The following is a 22,873-nucleotide window of genomic DNA, read 5'->3' as shown; positions in this document are numbered from 1 at the left end:
AAGGCGAGGGGTACAGTTTTTGAAATATATCCAATCAAGTGCCCTAAAACGTATGATGCTTATGAAAATCCAAAGGTTCCCTGGCGGACCGAAGGAATCGAATGGAGCCTCTACAAAGTACCCGTAAAGACCCTATTGGGTCCCCATTCGATTCGTTTTTTAAAAACTCGAAAAAACAGCAAAATCAACTTTTAAATTGTTGAAATTCGGATTATACTTTCAAATTCCTTATAGAAGATCACGGAATCATCGCAATAGTTTTTTTGCAACGGTAAGAAGGTTTTAAAAAATATAAGACGTATAACGCCTGTTGACTGCTACACTTCAAACGCATCGCCTGTAAGTAGCAGTCAACAGGCGTTATCCGTCTTATATTTTTTTAAACTCTTTACAGTGCAAAAAAAGAGTATAGCGATTATTCCCTGATCTTGTATAGGGAATTTTAATATATAATCCGAATTTCAACAATTTAAAAGTTGATTTTGCTGTATTTTCGGGTTTTTTAAAAATGAACCGAATGGAGACCCAATGGGGTCTTTACGGGTACTTTGTAGAGGCTCCATTCGTTTCCTTAGGTCCGCCAGGGTTTTGACAATCGGAACCAAATTTTGCACGTATATTCTTTAGGCTTATAGACAGGTCGTAAGAGAAGGGGGCAGGAGGCATGAAAATAGGAGGGTGGCAAGCCGCAGTTTGGGACAAATCGACATGAAATTCTTTACGCATATTTTTTGGGCTCCCGGACAGGTTGTAAAAGTATTGGGAGAAGCTGTAATGGGGGGAGGCACAGTTTTTGAAATATATCAAATCAAGTTGTCTAAAACGTTCGATGCTTTTGAAAACCTATAGGTTTTGAGAATCGGCACCAAATTTTGCACGCATATTTTTTGGGATCCCAGACAGGTCGTAATAGTATAGGGGGCATATGAGGGATGAAGATGGAGTGCACAGCCATAGTTTCGGCCAATCGGCATCCTTTTCACCCATATTCTTTGGCTTCCAAAAATAAGTTTAAAAAATTTGTATTTTTAGAGTTTTGTAAGAATCTCTAATATTAATTTAATTTCGTAATGTATGTACATTCCGGGAATTCGAACGAAATTAAGGACATTGTCGGATATTTTCCAATTACGTTCCTTTAATTATTTTTTATATTAAATATAATTATCACATAATTTTACTGAGCTTATTTTTAGACAAATTATTTTTAAAAATTTGAAATAATTTGCAAATATCCAAAAATATCCCTTAATTTTATCAATTATGTTAATTTTTAAAAAATTCGAATTTATATAGGAAAAAATATTATTCTTATAAATCTCATGAAACTAAGAAAATAAATTAGATAAGCTTTCCAATTTATCCTAATAATTTTTGGGCTTCATTTGTATTTGAAAGAATTTGATATTTTTAACCCGCCCTAATATTTATTAATTAATATTATTATTAATGATTACAATGATATTTTTTTTCAGCATCGAATTCAATTCGATGACGCTGCTACTCGTACTTTTGAATATCCAAGCGAAGCTTCCATGCTTGAGGGCGATGGGACCAGCGCGGATGGAGAAACTTCCGGTTCCGGTAAGCCGTTGGCGAGTAACAACACTAGGCCATCTACCACATCTGTAACCGGTTTACCTTCACTTCTAGGTAAGTTACAAATCGCGTTTTATCGTCTTGCTTTCTTTCGAATTAATCAATCTCTATACTTGTCTCGTCTTTCCATAACAAAAACTATTTATTTTCTTGTATGATAAAAGTAGAGAGGTGATATTAGCAAGAGAAGGAAACGCGCGCAAAATATAATTATAGCTGGCATTATACTAACTCATTTAATTAAACTTTCCTCAATTTAACAATGTCTAATACGATGTTCTAATCAATTTTCCGGATGTATGTGTGAGCGGATGTGTGTTTGTGGGGGGATGTTAACCTTTTTTGTGAACATGATAAGGGGCCTTTCAAAAAATACGTAACATCTTTAGGGGGGAGGGGGTCACCTAGAGCGATACGTCAATGTTAAACTTACACACACTTACTGTAAAAAAAGCATTACGTATTTTTTGAACGGCCCCAACCTTGAAGAAGGTTGCAGATAAATTGATAAAATTTTGAGGGCTTATTACCAACACTAATTTCATAAAACAGACCTAAGCATTTCCATAATTATTAATTGCATTTTTTTAGCCTTTATATTCTTTTTTAAATCGGTTTTTATAATTAAATTTTTCATTTGAATAATTCAAAGTTGATGCAATAATATAAAAGATTTTTTTCCTTGAGACGAATCAATTGACCTATAATAATTATACATTTTATTAAAGAGTAAGTTTATTATTAACATAATTCAAAATTGATACAAGAATGGAAAAGATTCCTTGAGTCGAGGCAAATCGATTGACCTATAATATTATTGTCTTACATTGTCTTAAGGAGTACGGAAGTTATGGACATTTATATCGTATGAAAAATCCGTTTTAAACAGAAAAACGTTTTTATTTACATAATTTAGAGTTCATAATAGAATATAAAAGACTCACTTATTCGAGGCGTTTTGCTAGATTTATTTTTTTTTACTTCTTTTATGGGAAAGCAAACTTATTTGTTAATTAATTATAATGAAAAGTAAAGTGCTCATCAAATGAGCACCACATTGTAAATGGAAACAAAGTGGAAACATATCCGAGATCGAATTCACAGCTGGTTAGCTTGGCTACCATTTGGCAAACTATCTTTGAAAAATTCTTTTGTTTTATTATTTTGTATTCTCGATTGAAACTCTAAGATAAAAACAAATTATTTATTGAACTAATGCATATTAAGGTCCATGAAATAGAAATTACCACACGTATCATATTGACATGGGAAATATGCCAGAATTTAGTGCTGATTTAGGCTGCAAAGAATGTTGCGCCCTGTACTTTTTTTCAAAAATGATTAGTAATGTTAGCTTCACATGTAGGTACAACTCCTACCGTAAAAAACGGAAACTGCCACTCATATATTACTTTTGTATTCGAATATTAAGGTGGCCCAAAAAATGACATTTGATCAATTTCAGCGGGCACGTTAACTAAATCGTTCTCTTAGGCAAATAAATGTACCCATGTTTTTTTATTTTCAAACAAAAAATTTTTAGCCGTTGCACTGAAGCTTAAAAGTTTCCTGATTTAAAGTAGAGAAGTCCTTACACCCGCTAGATGTACGACCTGGAGAGCAGTTATAGATTCCTTAACTTATTATTAATCTGCTACAGAGCCGAATTTACCAAGGGGCACGGTGGGGTTAGTGCCCCAGGCCCCAGGGGGCCCCTGACCCCAGAAAATTAATAAAGTTTACAGCAAAATTGGGATTTTCTCTGCCCTTAAGAGGGCACCTTCGAGGTTTAGCCCCAGGCCCCGAAAAATGTTAATTCGGCGCTGCTCTGCTATTCTACTCATTGTCAGTGACCGTCGTTTGGGACCCAGCAAATACGGTGCACAATTGGAGGCCCGAACGAGGGTCAACTTTTTTTGCAGCCGTCCACCTGCAGTCTCTTCAGCTGGTCTTCTTCAACTGAAATGTGTTATTTTTAATAGGCTTTTCTGATTTTTTTCTCAATTAAATTAAAAATTTATTCGTTTTTTTTTCTAGAAATCTGTTCTCAATAGTTTCAAAAATGTTGCTTCAAAATATCAAGTTACACAAATATATCCGAGGCGCACAATGAGCCTCCAAATATTGCCATTTTATGCGATTTTTGATATGCCTAAAACTTTTGCAAAAGATTTCTGTGATATAAAAATGCGATAAATTTGATATTCACTGATAAGTGATCAAGCATATAAAAGTTCAAATAAATTGACGTATAATTTCCTAACCAAAATCGAAGAAGTAAAACTTGGAGACGTTTTATATACTAAACCCCATAAGACATAAAAATGGCTAGAGCTAGGAACTAGGAAGTAGGTTCGCCTTCAGCTGGCCCGCACACAATTTCACCCACATGCGCGATGCGCATGTGCACGCCTGTGTGGTTCGAGTTCGGCATGTGAGTGGTTAGAAGTTTTATAATACCTATATTGTTTAGGCTCAATGGCTGCGCATGTTTACGCACTCTTGGTTTATGTTTAGAAACTGTCGAGTCAGCAGTTCGAGGGTTCGAATCCTCAGATTGGTGTCAATTTTTAAATAAATATAACTTAAATCGCACAAATAAAATTGTTCCTTTTTTTATATTTAAGTCTGAAATGTTGAAGAACTGTTCGTAGGAAATTGGAACTGTTCATAAAAAAGTTTCAAATTTATCTATGCATTTCATAGAAATGAGGATTTAATGTTTCATTTTTTTATCCCGTATCCTAGAACTAGCTATAAATTCGTAACTTTTTTACGGATACATTTTTCCGTTTGAGTCTATCCCAGACTGTAACCACCCACTTATCTCACGATCGTGAGACGTTCCCATGGGTGTTAGTTACCACTGTTTCACTGGGAGCCAGTGTGATTTTCATAGATGGCACTTGCTCGCAATAGGACCGTGCAGTGGTTCAACCTGTTTTAGAATATATATAAATTTGGTTTCGGTTTCTTTGATATTGAAGCGAGGGGCTTGTGACGAAGCGACCGGACGCGTCCTTAGATTGCGGATAGAGGGTCCTTGTACCTAGGTTTCTGTTGAATATGGTTACAATCATTAATGAGCAGTCACTAACAATTATCCAAGGATGGTCGCGAATACCGGGCGATCTCTCCTGTTCAACCTAATCGTTGCATGCGAACATAATGTCACTCATGTATTTTGTAAGGATGACCTGAAGATCTATGCTTCTAGTCCAAAGCAACTTCAGAGTGCTTTAAATATTGTCCGTTCCGCTGTTACATGTACTGTGATCAAATTGAAAGGTGAATTTTAAATTTAAACTTCCCGGGATTTTCGAAACTGAACATTTTTTTCCATAAGTTGGTAGTACTGTTAGTGACATCTGTGCCAAATTTCACATCAAAATATTCATTAGTGTTTGAGTTACGCTTTTTTTTATGAGGTATTAAAATTTAATCCTACGATTTTTACAATGTCTTTATTTATTGAACAAAGAAGTTGCATTAAATTCTGTTTGCGGAATGAATTTTCGGCTGCGGAAACGTTGAGGATGCTGCAGAAAGCATTTAGGGATCAGTCTCTGTCTTCCAAGAATGTTTACAAGTGGTACAATGAGTTCAAGTCAGGTCGCGAGAGTGTTGAAAAAAATGTGGTGTCAAATCGGCGAAAATCATCAACTGATGAACATCACGTCAAGCAAGTCAAAGAAATGGTGCTAAAAAATCATCGATTGACGATTAGAGACGTCGCTGATAGTTTACAAATATCATTTGGATCAGTGCAAGCGATTTTGAAGAACGATTTGGAACTGAGAAGAGTCAAATCTGGATTGGTACCAAAACACTCCATTTTTTCGACAAAGAGCGTCGTGTTAACATTTGTGAAACAATGCTCTCTTGTAAACGTTCTTGGAAGACAGAGACTGATCCCTAAATGCTTTCTGCAGCTTCCTCAACGTTTCCGCAGCCGAAAATTCATTCCGCAAACAGAATTTAATGCAACTTCTTTGTTCAATAAATAAAGACATTGTAAAAATCGCAGGATTAAATTTTAATACCTCACAAAAAAAGCGTAACTCAAACACTAATGAATATTTTGATGTGAAATTTGGCACAGATGTCACTAACAGTACTACCAAATTATGGAAAAAAATGTTCAGTTTCGAAAATCCCGGGAAGTTTAAATTTAAAATTCACTTTTCAATTTGATCACAGTCCCACGCCGTCAAGGCTCACGTCAATTGTCCAAAGCGAGAAGTGCCGAATTATCTGAAACTGCGATTTTCTGACAGCAGTTTCTGTTGCACACTCGAGGCTATATTCGTAATATACTGTACTTATACTATATTCGTAATTAAATTCTCGACTCCGGCCGAATATAATATCGCTGCTAAGGAGAAGAAAAAGGAGGAGAGGTGTCAATACCTTAAAAGGAAGCTGCAGGGATTGTACCCAAAATATTCGGTTAAAATAATTGTCCTTGTGATCGTTGATCTTGGAATTTCGAAACTATTACTGGTTCATAATCTCAAAGTCATACCAGAGTGCAAAAAACATGTCGAGGCACTTGCGAATTGGATGCAGCCTTTGGTCAACTCCTTCTTCTCAAGACACACGAGGGTTTCGCCGGCCTGTTTATTTTGTGATATCGTCGTGCCTTTTAGCACCCATCTCACGGGCATGATGCCTGGCCATAGGTGTGATTGACCGCGGTTCCACTGTGTATACATTAAATATTTCCTCTCATATCCACAAGCTCATTGGCCCCGGGAACGCCAGTAATTTGACCCAGCTTTAGATTAATCTTATTAATCTTGGATCGCTTTTTCAATCTAAAGTCCATCGAAAGTCCTCTCCTGTGTACCCCTGGGCAATATTAAAAGCACTCTGAAGTTGCTTTGAACTAGAAGTATATATCTTCAGGTCATCCGTATAAAACACATGAGTGACTTTCTGCTCCCGATGATTTTTGTCGTTATTGGCCTGTAGTTCCCTGGGTTATACAAGTCCGTAAGTACTAATTTCCGGAGCTGAATATACGGCCCAGCGTTGGTCCAATTTTGGCAGCCAAAGGCCGGCCAAAGTTATTGGGCCAATGTCGGCATTTTAATTGGCCCAGTGTTGAGCCAGTGCTGGCAGCCTATATTGGCTATTTATATTTGCCGATCCTCCACCGATACTTGGCCCAGAATCGGCACTTTATTTCGCCAAGTCTCACTTTTAGAACTTAATAAACTAATCGTACACGAAACATAAAAAAACATTTTATTGAAAAATTGTCAAAGTGCACGATAAAATTTGTTAAGCTCTGTCATTAAAAATTTTAAATGTCTATGAAAAATTACATTTTCTGTCATTGCAAAAAATTGTAAAGTAGGCTACAACGAAAAAAAACGAAATATTACGGGAACAAAAATTGTAATCGATTTAAATTATTTATTTAAAAATTATTGTATTTCTATTCCTGTTAAGAGTTCGTGTATTTTACATTTACACTACGTCGCATACTAATAAATAATTTTAAAAAGAGAGCTTAAAATTTGGTTCTTTAACTTTTCTGAACTGCAGCTTATGAGGATGGCTTTTTCACAGTGTTTGAACTTGTCAGTTTAGCGCAGTGTTTAGAACTCCCGACTGCTAGGCGATAGATTTAGGTATATAGATGTAGGTTCGATACCCCGTAGCGTTAGAAATTTTATTTGTAATATAATGTTCAAAATGTGATATATGTATTCAATCTAAACAGGACCATTAATATTTATATTCAAAGTACTCGCGATCAATTGATATTTATTTTTTAAATACCTTTTTAGTTATATCCCTAGACCTTAGACTATAGCAGTATTGATACCCAATCTTGGGCCGACAATGGTAGCCAAGCCTTGGCTGCCAAGTCAAGGCCATAGTTATCAATCCGGCAATGGCGCGACGATGGCAGCTAGGTTTGGTCCAATACTGGTACCCAGTGTTCGGCCGACAATGGCAGCCAAACCTTGGCTGCCAAGTGCAGGCCATAGTTATCATTCCGTCATTGGCGCGATAATGACAGCCGAGCTTCGCAAATATTTTTGCCGACTATGGGCCAAGGTTGGGCCGTATGTGACTTCGCACTTGGGGATCGTCTTTCTTTGGTAGGAGTATAGTGTGTCCTAACACCAGCTACTGCGTAATGGGCGTCTCTGAATTTAAATATGAGGTAAAAACGCGAGCCACATGTTATTGTATAGAAGAAAACTTCTTCCACCAGAAGTTCTTGATACCACCTGGTCATGCAGCAGAAAACTTCTTAAATATAGATAAACGTTTATTTTTTGGCCTGCTGGCGCGGAAAACTTCTTTGTGTCTCCAAGTGCTTTCTTCACCTCTTCGGCAGTGATTGATGGAGATTCCTCCTCAGATGTTATGAGTTTGTTGCAAAGCTCCTTAAAGTGGTTGATATTTTTAGTATTTTCCTGGAATTCCAGTGGTTTCGGGATCTTGTATACCTTTCTCCAAAAACTCTCAACCATGTAGGGCTTTGGTGAATTTTTTAAAGAATCAGGGAGATCGCTGAAGAGACGCGATAGGTCAGCAAGAAACTTCTGTATTCTCCTCCTGGCGTCTGGTGGCATCTGTCTTTCTCATCGAAAAAAATGGAAAAAAATTTTAGGAAGAATTCCAATAATTGTAGAAGATGTTAAGAAGTTTTAAAAAAATTTCCAAAAAATTTCCAACATAATTTAAAATTTGAAAAAATGTAAAACAGCATTTACATGTTTCGAGAATGTTTAAAAAAATTTTCAAGATTTTTAAGGATTCTTAAACTGTTTAAAATTAAAATGATTCAACTTTTAATTTAAGAAATGTTCATTTAATGCTAATTTAATACTCTTTTTCCAAATTTAATGCTCTCCATTAAAAAAAAAAATCATCCGTTGGTCATGCTAGCTTATCGTTAAGCTAGCAGAACCACACATAGAAAAAATCCGGCCGCTTCGTGGGCACATGCTCATAGCGCGCCTCACTTGCAAATTTGAGCGCGCCAAGGGCGCGCGACTGTTGGTTCTCGCGCTTCGCGCTCGACAATATATTTATCTCGCGTTCCGCGCTCGGTTTCTGTACTACTCTCTACATTTGTGCACTGCTGTGGTTGTTTAATCCTTTCCCATTTTTTAAGTATAATTAAATTATATCAAATTTATTAATTCAAATCCCTCATAAACTACAATCATAAAGTGAAGCTAAAAAATTTTTTTAATTTGACATCAAAGAAGGTTCTCAAAGCACCTACGGGCTTGGCGACTACATTCTGATTGCGATAGTCGCGCTTCGCGCTCAACAGTTCAGTTATACAGACATAATTTTTTTAAATTGTGGGTTAATCGAAAAATTCTGCTAGAATAGTTTTGAAATATATATGGTATCTAGTGAAAATTTGGAATGAAATTTTTGGATCTGTAAAAAAATGTTTTTTTCTAGTTTTTGAAAATTTTCAAATTTCTGAAAATTTTCAAATTTTTGAAAAGTATATAACTTTTCTAATTTCCATCAAAATAAAACATTTTATTTAGATATTTTGCAAGTATTTTACCCATCTATAAGAAACTTTGACAAAAATTTATAAAATTAAAAAAAAAAGTTTTAATTTTGAAAATGCTCTCAATTTCTTAATTTTGGTTGGAAATGTCTGATTAATAAACTTAACCTTCATTTTGGGGATCTTCAGAAGTGTATGAAATGCGGACTCGATTGGACAAATCTTTCAAAAGATAGCGTGGCTACTACATTCAGGTAACCATACACACAGTCAGGCAGACACCGACAAAATTTTATGATTTTCGGATTCTGTACGTGCCGAAACATTACACTCTCATGAATGAGAATGTAAAAATAAAATCTCTGGAAATTTCTTTGATCTGTAAATTAGGGCTAATTCAGGACATTTAGGGCTCTCAAAATAACCATACAATTTTTTTAATCTGTGTTTAAAAATTTTTGTTTCAGCCATTAGTAAAATCAGAAACAAAACCACTTACGTTACCCAACATAATTTCAAACTTATTTAAGACTCAAAATATGTGGTAAAAATTTGGTTAACCTTTTTTTAAACAAGCTATGTTTAAACAGTTGATAACAAATTGAGAATGAAACTTGAAGCGCCATTCGTTTGCTATTATGAGGGAAAATATATTCAGGATTATAGTAAATAATGCTTAATTTTTATCTTCAACCCATCATAAAATTGACAACAGTTTCAACTGCAAAGAATAATTATTAGGGATAAAGGTAGCATTTTGCCTTAAGTGCTACAAGAATTTACTGACAATAAATTCACGTTCATACCTATTGCAGTGTTGCAAATATTGCAGAGCCCTTATATTCATACATTGCTAATATTAAATTATTTTTGATAGGTGCAGGAGCACTTGCAACATATACACCAAGCAAGGTCGACTTAACTTCCGAGGGATTTGAGCTGGGAATTACCAGGGCGACGATTTCCATACTTCCAACAGCAACCTCTACTGCGCAACCTGAGAGTCTTACTGAAGTAGATTATATCAAGCCAGCTCAAAATCCTGAAGCATGGGGCTCTGAGACAACTGCGGACATGTTGTTCTAAAAATTCAAATGCAGCATTTCTTTAAAAAGAAGTGGAGGCAATACGTGTATAAGAATGTCGTCGTAGAAAAGCATTTTTTCTGAAGAAGAAGCCTTATTTCTGCTCAACCATCGTTCGCATAATGCTGTCTTTAAGCATAGTTACGTTAAGCTGAAGAATGTCTATAGTTCCTTTCAGGTCAGAGAGTAATTCTTAAATTAAGAAATCAAATGCAAATGGTGAATTAAACGAAAAAGTCGTTACAGTACCAGAACGCAATTCCTTCAGAAAATTGTTATAAAACTCCAGTAAGTCACCTACATATTTATTTTCATTTGGATTTAAACAAGCGGTTAAAAAAAAATTGGTCTGGTAATTGTATTTATTGTCATTCCATTGAATGTAGCAAGTGAATTTGAATTAATTTTTCCGAAGGATTCGCTACAATTCGAAATTCGGTTCCTATTAGTTATTTTCACTTGAACCACCAGCTAACTTCACTTCGTTGATCGCTGAGGGGAAAACAATGGACCAAATCCACGGAATGCGGTCCATGTTTTCACTATTTGGCTAATATCTTCGTAAAAAGTAATTTTTTCTATGCAAGTATTTTTGACAAATAGTTTTTATTTTTTAAGGACTATTTAATGAAATAATAAAATGATAATTATTATTCATTAGAAAGATATTACAAAAATAAGGATATGCCCCATTGTTTTCCCCTCAGCGAAGTGAAGTTAGTTGGTGCTACAAGTGAAAATACCGAATTGAAGGTTGCGGCGTAATTTCATCCGAAAGTTGATTAGACGTAGATAAGGAAGTAACTAAACTATGTCATTCCATTATGCACTTACTTTGTACTCTTTTATTGTAACAAGCACGCAAATATTTTTTATGTGAAGCGTCAAAAACTGCCAGCGATGAGACTTTTCAAACGTCAATCAACGCGGTGAAACCACTGATCGATCTTCCGTCGTACCAGAGCGCATACAATCTTTTTGGAGGATTAATATCCAGAAGGATTTAATAATACAGAGATTTTTTAAATTACTTTATCCCAAGTTCGCAGTTTTATGCGAGAATTTTTTAGGCGTCAATGAAATTCACTAACTGTAAGTGATTTTTGAAACAAATGAGAGGAAAAACATACATACAACTTTATATTTGTAAAAGTTACGCCAAAGTAGGGCGTAAGTTTACATAAAAGTATTTAGTAATTACACACCCAACTTTCGATCCTTGCAAATTGTAAGAATTATACACTCGATAATTTCATTCCAGGGTATGTCAGAGCGTCTCATATTCACGCTTAAAATCGTCGATGATTGTGAAAATTATAGAGCTGGGCTATCGAAATGAAACTTTAAGTATACGAAAGTCTAGTAAAATTGAATACAATATTTGTAATGGTCACCTTGTATTTCATAGTAATTCAAACATTGGACCTTTCAAAGTAAATTATCATTTCTAACAACTAATCACATTCCATACTGTGAATAATCATAATATAATCAAAGAGAATTTAGTTATAAATTATTGCCCAGCTCTCTGACGAATTAAACCACTCTCTAAATCGTTCTTAATCATTGTCTTCGGTTTCATAATTTTGGAAACGGCAAAAGCTTGTAAAGCTCGGCGTACTCAATCAATTAATATTAAGCGAATCTAATTCTGTATATATACTAAATTATTTTTGTTCCTGCAGTCAAGAACAAAAAAATGCTTCGATTAGTCTCGAAGAGTTCAAACAAGTGGATTTCTTTAAGAGGAACTTGTTAAAATATATTCTTAAATTGTATTAGCATTTGATGTGTGATTGAATCAACATGTGTGTGCGTGGGTGCGTGCGTGCGACTGACTGCGAAAAAGGGACCTAACGCGGGAAAAAAATCGATTTTTAGTTGTTTTTTTCGCTTTCATAATAAAAAATATTATTACTACATCTGAAAAATTCATATTGTTATTAAACTGCAAAGTGAGGCCTTCTTATGGAGTTCCTTGTATTGGACCGCCTCATTAATCGCTCATCCTGTAAAATGACGCTACCGCGTGTTAGGTCCCTTTCTTCGCGAATGGTTACATATGGTAAACGTAAATCTAATTTATTACGAGATCGCGAACCGGTTATGAAGAACACGACGATTCTTTGGGGATATTTTTGATTCCTCGATTGGGTCTTTTTTTTAAATGTGTTTAAGTTTTTTGGTTCGGCGGATCTTTGTCATTGTGATGTACTATTTTCGTTGAACGATTTTCTTTTTTTGTCTTTTGCTTTTTTTTATTGTTTGATGCGTAGTCAGTAGGTCAGTCTCACATCTTTAGCATCTTACATTGTGATATTCTCATTAATTGTCAGTATAACGCGAAAAATTCCGAAACGCATTTCTATCAATTCTGTATACTTATCTGATTGCTGATCGAAGCACCCGAAAATCGAAAGAACGAAAAACTCAACTGTGTTTGGTACTCAAATGTACTCAAAATAAAAAGCTCAAGTTCGAGTGCTTAAAGATACTTCGATCAAGTGTCTCAAAGCGAAAACTTCAATTTTAGTGTCAATCTTGTCAGCTAAACTTTAATAATGTAAATTTTCTAGAAAATTGAATCGGTTCATAATTTCTGAGATTCGACAGTGCAGTTTGTTTCGCGATTCAATATACCGCCGTTTACGATCTCCTCATTATTCTCAGAGGAGTGATTTAATTATTGTGTAGATTATTATTGTACATTATCAAGGAGACTTGACTGTGTAGTTCCGCGGAAGTTGGTGAACCATTACCCAAATAAGCGAAAAATAAATAGTATTAATCTACGATAATGGTTAATATTCAAAGCTTGAAATCATACACATGGACGTGTGCATTATTATAGAAGGACCCAGGCTCACAAAGACTATTGATCTATTCTCCCGAAAGTACAGCAGATCCTCCAGGAAATGTGTGACACGTCCTCCTCCAATTGTCGCCGCTGTGCCGGAACCTTGATATTTTTATTAGGGCGCAAAAAGTTTGAACTGTGTAATTTTTTATTATTTCTTTTATAGATGAAAATTTAAAATATATATGTTCGGAAATACATATTACCTTGCGAATAATTTACAATATTTGCATGATCGGTCTTGTCTCTATCCTGCATTAAATCCATCCTCTGGCAATTAAAATTGTGATTTGAAAATCGCGTCAACTCGTTCAACCCAACCAAATTCGGTACAGCGGCACCAAGCTGAATTGGAATACCCAGTGTCTCTCTCAACTATCCCTGGAGGAACTCCACTCGAACCAGTTGTGCTTTACTTTGCGCGCCTATTATTACGCTGGCTCCTTCTAATTCATGCGTCCATGTTATTACATATATCTACCAATTAGCGGTATTGTGTGTTGTACTGTTTGTGTGTTATAAATTCCTGAAAAAATAAAAATCGCTGCGTACAACAGAAATTGGCATTTGACTTGAACAATAAAAAAGACTCTTGCTCCTTAAAAATTATATTTACTTTTAGAATACACTTATTTCAATAAACAATGTACAATTCCGTGAAAATATCGAGTCTCTGGATCAAGTCCCGAATTTTCTTCATTTGCTAGAGCTATTTGTATATAGATGTATAGTATTCTTCTTCCAAATCATACAAATCAGCAGCCATGTCGTCTCTCAAGGAAGCCAACTTCTGATCACATTCTGCCTGTTTCGTTCTGAAGAGTTTACTATTTTGAGTTATGGCTTCGTTCACGGAAGGAAAGTCGTTTAGAATCAAATACTGCTTGATGTCCGAGACTAATTTCATCAATGATTCGCCAGCTCGGACAATGTTTGCAGCCCTCACGTGCATTTCAAATGTATCTTGCTCGCATTGCGTCATTCGCGATAGCTGGGTATCGCTTTCGGTCTTGGCAAGCTTCACTATTTCTGAAAAAGGAAAAAAATAACATAATCAGGGTGACCACTATTTCCACATTTTCTACTCCCCTCTTTCTCCCGGTAAATGTTCCTGATTTCTCATGGTTTAGGAAAAATGGTCTCTCTCTGTGAAACACAGTTTTTGCACATATATGACCAATTGTGAAGATCGATAAGCCTCAGTAAACCCTTTTGCAAGAAATCAATTGATTTTGAATCATATGCATAAGTGGGATAAGGAAACGTATGTGTCTGATGAAGGAAAATGCAAAGATACATTTTATTACACACTAGCAGTAGTTTCACGCTCGCAAATCGCGCGCGTTCACGTCTCTGGATTTTTATTTCCCAAGATGAAAAGTATTGAAATTTAAAATTCAATTATAAAACCAATTTTTTAATCTTAGTTTTTAAATTTGGTTTAACAATTATTATTAATTACAAATTGAAGGCTTCTGAAATTGAAAAAAAATTATTGAACGATTTTGGACAATTTAATAAGAAAAAAGAATTAAATTGTATAATTTCTAAATTGAAGCCCTCCAATGTAAACAATTTTACTTTGAATTGAACAATCACGATACACTATGATTCCAGATTAAAAATTTACAAAATAGGACAGTGTAAAAACCTTACAAATTGAATATTTTAAGATTAGGTCATTTAAAATTCAGAATACTTAAAATTGTATTACGTATACTTAAAAGCGTTCAAAATTAAATAATTAAAAACCGAAAACTTTTCGATTTGAACAATTTTCAATATTGAAAACTAAATTGAATCTTTCCAAGTCAAGGCTTCTGAAATTCGAGAATTTTAAATGATTAGATAACGAAATTATAATTTTACATTAAAGCTAATTAGACAAACAAAAATTTCTACTTTAAAACCTTGAAACTTAAAAGAACGCGAAATTCTTTTAAAACTGACAAAATTTATAGTTACCAAAAAATGTGATATTAAAACTTTTATTATAATCAAACCTTTCAAAATTTCAATTATTTAAATTAAATTTAGATCGCTTAAAAAATAGTTTTTTAATTGCTCATAAACTTTCCAAAATTCAACACATTAAAGTTTAGTTGCAAAATTAAAATCTATGAAAGGAAATTTTATTAATTGAGCGTTCAACATGTAAATTCAGAACTCTAAAATTATTGTAGTCATTTCAAATTAATGAAATGATTCATTTATTGCTGTATCAATTTCAGTTACATGGTTTAATTCTTATATTTTTTATTTTAAACCTCATTTTTAATTGTTTTATTTCAAATCTTCCTTTAGAACTATTATTTACTGTTGAAAATTTCCAGTTATATATTTTTCAATTTGAAAGGACTTATTTATTTAAATTTTCAACTAAAAATCGCAAGATTTTAAGATATTACATTGAAAATTAAAATAAATAATAAACAACAAGATTGCAGAAATAAAATTCCATTTTTTGAAATTGCGCAATCTTAAGCTTTGCAGTTCGAAATTGCTTTATATTTACATATAAATTTATTAAATTCAAAACTATCAAGGCTTTTAATATGAAATTTCTGATTATTTAATAGCGACATGGTCTTGTCAATTTGAAAAATTATTTGGATTTGAAACTACAATATTGTCAAGTTTTTAATTTGAAACCTCCAACAATTAATCTAAAAATTAATTTCAGTAAAAACTTTAGTTTCAAGGCCTCAGATTAAATGTTTTTATAGAATAGCGCATTCAAAGCCATAATTTTGAATAAAAATTATGTAAATTTTAAGGGCGATAAATATATTATCAATAAGTATCATAATATCACGTAGTGTTAAGGGACATTCAAAACGACTGAATGGATTTTTTTACTAAAAGATGTGATTATGTCAATAACAAAAATCACTCATTTTCACCAATTAAAATTACAGAATTGTAAGTATTGCGAGAAACATTGTGAACCTTTAAATTTTACTTATTCTAAACACTTTGAAATTATATGCTTCCTAATTGGGAACTTTGAAAAAATTACAAAACGAACGTATTATGAAATACAGGAAATCTCCCGCAGGAATATTTCACTCCCGGCTTTATTCTGGTGTAAGTTTCTGCTGATTTAGACCAGGTGATAGTGACAAAAAAACAGGAACGATTAGTTCGCCTATGACAATTTAAGTACTAACAATTAGAGATATTTGAGGAGTTATGAGCAAATAAAATAAGACCGTTCGCTTGCACTGACAATATAATTAAATTATCATTTTGCAAGAAAAGATTAATGTTTCCGAACGATTAATTAGTTTGTGCAAAGTTGTGTTTGTGAAACTTTGAAATAATTCATGAAAGTTCCAATAAGAAATGGACTTCTAAAACAAGTAGTTCCTGCATGACATTTTACAGAATTATTATTTTTGTTATGTAAATCATGAAAAAGTACTTGGCATAAGATTATACAATCGCTTTTGAATTGCGATTTAGTACAGAGTTTATATGGTGAAATGTTAATATAATCATTGGCAAACTTTTCGAACTTGCATAACCTTACGAAAAAACAATTTGAATGTTGTAAAAATTCATATAATTTTTTAACAATAAATTAGCGTATGGGTGATTGTTAAATTGCAGACAAACTTGAAGTCCCAGTAATATAACAATAAATTAAAAACCCTGACTTATTTTTATTTAATAAAGACTTATTATGATCCTCTACAAAATGTTCAGTTCGTTTTTTTAAAACTTCGGTTCCTATGGACTTAAATTTAATATAAGAACACCCCAAACGTGATTAGCGTTAGGGGTCCCAACCTCAATTTGTACAAGGAGATACGGATTTTCTCCTTTGTTTTTACAGTTAGACTAAAAAACATCTAATGTATCAAGTTTGTAAACTTTAGAGGAACAAAACTTTAATTTATGCAAATTTTTCACGCTAAAGAAATATTATTGTATAAACCTTAAAGTATGTCCCTCAATTTTTGTCGTTTTAATCGTCATTTACGTGAGTCTTTTTTCCTAGTTATATTTTTTGCAGTTACAGTCGAGTAATAAACACAGAATTATTAAGCGTGTCCGTGAACACAACATTGTCTGTCAGTTTTAACATGAAATATAAACATATTTTTTTTAAATCGGATAATAAAACTCAAAAGTAAATTCTGATAACAAAATCGTCATCAGTGATATTGCTTAAAAAACAGTTTTGGAGTAAAATAAATATATATAAACCATCTTCGTTACCTGATCAGCAGGTTTTTATCTAACGCTCAGGCGTTTATTTGTGAATGGAATGTATTATTTTTGTATAAAAATTAAGAAAGGATAAACTTCGTCGTTTTCTGCCGTAATTCGTGTGATGCTATGATGCCGTGTGTATCTGCGCATGCGCGAGGATGGTTTTTTTTATTATTTCTTAACCCGCGTTAGTAAGATGTAAAGACAAATTTGGAAATATGTTGCAAATTAACCACAATAAATACCACATTAAAAGGCTCTTTAACATTTTAAAATACAAATTTAAGGAATAACTAAATTCCATTGAAGGAGTATTTATTATTTGTATTGTAAAATGTTTGTAATGCTACTTAGTCCGCAAAAACTATGAAACGAGGCCTACCTTACTCTTTTACTATATGAAACTACAATTAGACTTTGAGAAAATATAATCATTATAGATTGATACTTTTTAAAGAATGCATAATAAGTTATGTAAATTGACTTAGTTAATGTTAAATCTTAAACTGTATTACATGCATATTGTTTCCACTTGCCTTTAACATGTTATTTAGTTTTAATCCATAACGTGTTTATTGAAATAACCGAAAATTATAAACAATTAGACTTCTAATTTACTACGCTACCTTATTTATGTTCGTGAAAATAATCTACAATATGTGGTTAAATATTTAGTTCTTTCTAATTTGCATGCGTTACAGCTTTTAAATCTTTAAAGGTTCGCGCTCTTCTTCAGCAAACTCCTAACCTCAAATCCGCGTTACATATTTAATGTACGAATTTAATTATTATTTCTTATTTTCATAAATGCCCCTTTTGGATTTTAAATTTTCAAATGTGATACAATAAACTTTGATTGTTGAATGTGATATGCCTAATGAAAATATGATTGCTACAATACGTACTAAAGCTTGCCTGCAATTTGACAATCACCTGTATACCATTTGCTTTTTCGCAAAATTATAAGAAACAAATTATGGTCTAGCGACTGGTATACGCATTCAGCGTGTACAATACGTTATATAACAATAATAAATTAAATCATACTTCGACGACTTCTTGACCATTAGAAAGTTTTATTAAATTAATCACCAGATAAAAAACTTATAGTTACGTTTCGAGACCAGTCTAGTTCCACATAACGGGTGAACTCATCCGCTAGCCACCAGATAGCGCGTCATTCGTCCTGCTCCAGAAAAACATTGAGTCTTATGTGTAAAAACTATTTAAATAATAAAATAGCGGGTTTTAATTTATAATTCTGACTTTTGGTGATAATAGTGAGATATAGTGCGTTTTCTTAAATCTTTTGATGTTTTGAATATAGGTCGTTACAAGCAAAGATATTATAAGCCTAGATGCGGCACGTGTATAGTTCGAGGAACTATTTGTAGAGGCGCTCCCGGCGAAAATTGACCGATCCCCCCATGCCTTTCAACCCGAAGATCGCACCCACCAACTACTTTACCCCTGCAACCTTCACCCGTCGAACAAGTGCATCAAATAGCCAATACTAAGTCGGTAAATACTAAATACTTAAAAATATAAAATACGAATTTTATATTGAGAATTTTGATTGATTATTTTCAATTAATGAATCAATTATTTGAATAGATTTTGCACCAAGAAAATATGTAGATGCATAAGATTTACTTTTAAATTGAATAAAAATATACTTGTATCGTAGTAGAAATTCTACTAAATGAAACTATGCGTTTGAAGACATTAAAAGTTTTAATTGATAAATATATTGAGTTGAAATTTAAAATAATTAATTTTTTAAATAAATATGATCGTATAGCGTTCTCGCATGTATAATTAGCGATTTGGAGTTTTTAGATGTAGAGTTAAATTTTATAAGAATACCGCCTCCCTCACGATTATTAATTTAAGTAAACAATAATTCGTAAATTTGTATGTTTGTGTAATTAATTATGAATAAAATAAAATATAATGAAACGATAAACTTATATAATAACATTATTTTTTATATTTTTTTATATAATATTTTATAGAAATTTATGTACCCTTAAATTTCTCAATTTAAGGTAAAAGGTCAGAAATTATTGGAAAGTTTCAAAAACATTTATCTCTTAATTGTTAGTTTGTAACAAAATAATCCGTAAATGAACTGTTTATTGTCGTGAGCAATTCTCATCGTGGGCTGTGACCGTGGCTCGCAAGTTTGAGCGAGCCTGGGGCGCGTACACAATATTATCGTCACACTCGCGCTGCGCACTCGTTTTTTGACAGACAGTTGTAAATTTATATTTTCTGAACCGCCTTAAAATAAACTTAAAAAATACAATCCTTTTTCTAGACATTTTTCTCTATCTCACGTTGTTATGTTAATAATAGGATTTTGGTTGCATATTATTTTTTATATGTGTATAAAGCAAAATATCCTACAAGACTTCTTTTAGATTTTTTACGTATCTCGCGTCTTTTGGCATAAGATTGGAATTTTCAATTATCTGCATATATTACTTACGATAAAACAAAATTAAGAGTACTATTGAAAAGTGGTTTAAAGAAATTTTGTAGGATTTTTCAAAACCTATCACAAATTTTTCATTTTGATATTTAATACCATTTTTATGATCAAGACAAAAACTACGCCTCCTATCAAGAAGTGATTATTAACGAATTTGTAGATCTTTTTTGAGATGACAATTTTTGTTGATTCATCTTCTTTCGTATCCTACAACAGTTTGACCACAAAATGGATTTTTCATTTCTCATTATTTTTTGTACAAAAATCGAAACTTTAAAGGGCCGTCAGTAAACTGAATTACTAATTGCATGGGGGGGGGGGGAGTCATGCTAAAAACTATGGTTCGAACAGGGGTTCGGGGTCAGTGGAAGACAATTTATGAACTTAGATAACATTTAGTATGTTTCCTTATTAAAAACTTTTAAATAATTGTTCTTTTTTTCTCTGTTTTTAAGAACCCCCTTTTCTCGTTTTTTTCGCTTAAATTCTTTTTGGTAGAAAGTCAACTATTATATTTGTGGTTCGGAATTCAACTCGTTTGGTTAAAAATTTCAGTATTTAGTTGCAAATTTCATTATTCTGTAAAAAATGCAACTATTTTTTTAAAAAGTCATCTTGTTTCGTTAGGAATTCAGAAGTTTGTTAAAAGTTGAACCACTTTGTAAAAAATTATTCTTTTGGTTTTAGATTCACCTCTTTGCTCGAAAATTTAACTATTCTATTATTAGAAAAATAATCTTCTGCGGATAAGAAGTCATTTTTAGGCTGAACACTTTTGTTAAAAATGTAACTATTTTGTTGAAAATTCGTTTTATTTTTTAAATGAATTAATTTTTTTTAACTAACAAGGTAAACATTTCATTTTTGATTTAAATATATATTTGTATTAAAAATTAATATTTTCTGGTTAAAAATTGCTCCTTTCTTATTGAAAAGTCATGTGTTTTGCTAAAAATTTGTCTTTTTCTACCAAAAACAAATTATCTGCGTTGAAAATTCATAATTTTTTATTAAAAATGGAACTGTTTGGGTCTACATTAATCTAATTTGGTTGATGATTCAGCAATTTTGTAAAAAATTGAACTATTCTGTAGAAAATTAGGTTTTTTATTTCAAATTATACCAGTTTTATACCCAAAAAATTGGTTTAATAAAAATTTTACTTTTTGGCAGAAAATTTACTTTTTTTTATAAGAAATCATATTTTTTGTTGAAAATTCGACCTTTTTATAGGTAAATCGTCCTCCCGGCTTTAAGATTGAAAGATTTTGTTAAAAATTAATATATTTTATTGAAAGCTCGTCTTATTTTGGTAGATCATTCATACAATACTGGAAAATTCATTTCTTTGGTTAAAAATGTAACTATTTTGTTCGCAATTTATCTTCTTTAATTGAAAATTAAACGACTTGGTTAAAAGTTCAAAATTAAAAAAGTTCAAAATTAATTTTTTATCTGAAAATTGCAATTTTCCATTTTTTTTTTGAAATTTATACTTTATAAATTTAAAATTTAATTATTTGGTAGAACATTCTTTTGTTTTGTTGAAAATTCATCTTTTCGGTCGAAAATTAATTTTCTGGATTTTTTTACATCACCTTTTTATTAAAAATGCAATTGTTAAGTTCTAAATTAGTCTATTTTTATTAATGATTTAACAATATGGTAGAAAATTAAAGTAGGACTCGTTCGTAAATGAACTTTTCCGTGTTTTTTTCGTCTTCGTTAAATCCAATTTTTTTCAATTATATTTCAGCAAGATTTACGTCTTTGGCTTAAAATTTAACTTTTTTGTTGGCAATTTGGTGTTTTGTGTTAAAAATGACTTTTTTCTGAAAATTGCAACTTGTCTATTCTTGATTAGAAATGGATTCGAAAATTTTTTCAATCCTTGGTGGGAATTTTTTTACAAGTACGAAAAAGTATAACTATTTTTACAGGAAAACAAAAATAAATATAATAATTTGTAGATACTGTGAAATCGAGGTGGCCTTTTTAATCAAGGAAGCGAATTTCCCGTCATTTCCCGGCTCGCAAAAAATTATTGAATTATTTTAATTCTTTGTAATTCTTTCCTTTTCCATTTTTTTTGTAATAGCCTTAGCTGCTGAGATGCACCCCTAAACGCCTTATATTTCTTTAGAATTTTTTTGGATTCTTCAATTCTTTGAATTATTTTTATAAGCTATTTGGATATTTTGAAAGTTGTGAATTCTGATGAGCATAAGAATTGCAAGTGTTTAACTGCCCTCAAACTTGTAAAATTAAATTTTAATTTGCAAGGCACAGTCTAGTTACTGGTTTTTGTAATTAAACAAGTTATACGGAAAACTATTACACGTTTCAAATAATCAAGAAACAAAAACAAACAAAAAACATTATTTGAATATAATTTTGATAAATAATTAAATGAGTCATGAAAACTTTAAATTTTCCTCGGAATTAAATGTAAATTGTCAATTCGACACTACAGAGAAGTGTAAATATTACTTCAGTTATACCTTAATTATGCGAAAAAATAATACAATATTTTAGGATTTAAAAATACACGTAGAATAAATTTATAGAGTGAAGTATTCGAACCTTCAATTCACTATTTTTGTAAAAATTATATTTGTTAAAATAGTTTTTGAAATTTCGCTACAATTCTAAAATATGACAAGAATTTTTTAAAACTTATTTATATAGTATTTCGAAAATTTCTCTTTTAAAAGAGGCCAGACGAGAAATTAATTTAACTAAGCTTTATTCAATTTTTTCATTTAACTAAATTCTGAATTAACTTAAGATTTATATACTTTTAAAATTTATTTAGCATCTCGAAAATGTCCCTTTTTTAAAAAGACACTGTAAAACAAATTAATTAATTTTACCATAATAATAAATATAATAATTTTAGGCCTTCATTAATTATAATATTTTCGGTGTGCATAGACAGCCCCGAGTCAGCTATAGATATGGCTGGCGAAAGCAAGCGCGAGAATCGAGAAACAGAAAATCACCGGCACTTTCGATTCGGCTTCGGCTTGGCCCCATCCCTCCCGTAGACGTAGGCAAAGGACGCGGTTGCCATAGAAACGTCGAAAAGTTGAAGAGGGCAGCACCTCGAGGCATGCAAA

General features: G+C 32.3%; 2 protein-coding genes across 3 annotated transcripts in view; one reads left to right on the top strand and one right to left on the bottom strand.

Moving 5' to 3' along the window:
• The window catches only part of LOC117180786, a 195,136-nt gene extending 181,534 nt beyond the window's left edge, over positions 1–13,602 (top strand). Inside the window, exons 3-4 of the mRNA XM_033373287.1 lie at positions 1,476–1,653; positions 9,978–13,602. Of these exons, the coding sequence (XP_033229178.1) occupies positions 1,476–1,653; positions 9,978–10,186 (387 nt within the window). The 3' untranslated portion in view covers positions 10,187–13,602. The remainder of the gene's footprint in view (positions 1–1,475; positions 1,654–9,977) is intronic.
• LOC117180787 (mediator of RNA polymerase II transcription subunit 22) overlaps positions 13,173–22,873 on the bottom strand; it is a 32,261-nt gene continuing 22,560 nt past the window's right edge. The window contains exons 2-3 of one of the 2 annotated variants that reach the window (XR_004468045.1): positions 13,659–14,071; positions 13,173–13,568 (exon numbers count right to left, since the gene is read on the bottom strand). Coding sequence is in view for 1 of the 2 variants with exons in the window: in XM_033373288.1 (XP_033229179.1) it covers positions 13,752–14,071 (320 nt within the window). In the remaining variant the exon portion in view is untranslated. Of the gene's footprint in view, positions 13,569–13,634; positions 14,072–22,873 lie in introns of those variants that run through there. The other variant, XM_033373288.1, reaches the window with a different exon arrangement.

The sequence above is a fragment of the Belonocnema kinseyi genome, chromosome 9, assembly GCF_010883055.1.
Source record: "Belonocnema kinseyi isolate 2016_QV_RU_SX_M_011 chromosome 9, B_treatae_v1, whole genome shotgun sequence".
In the NCBI taxonomy this organism is placed as follows: domain Eukaryota; kingdom Metazoa; phylum Arthropoda; class Insecta; order Hymenoptera; family Cynipidae; genus Belonocnema; species Belonocnema kinseyi.
Note: the sequence above shows the minus strand (reverse complement) of the source record. Positions and strands in the feature narration are given on the sequence as shown.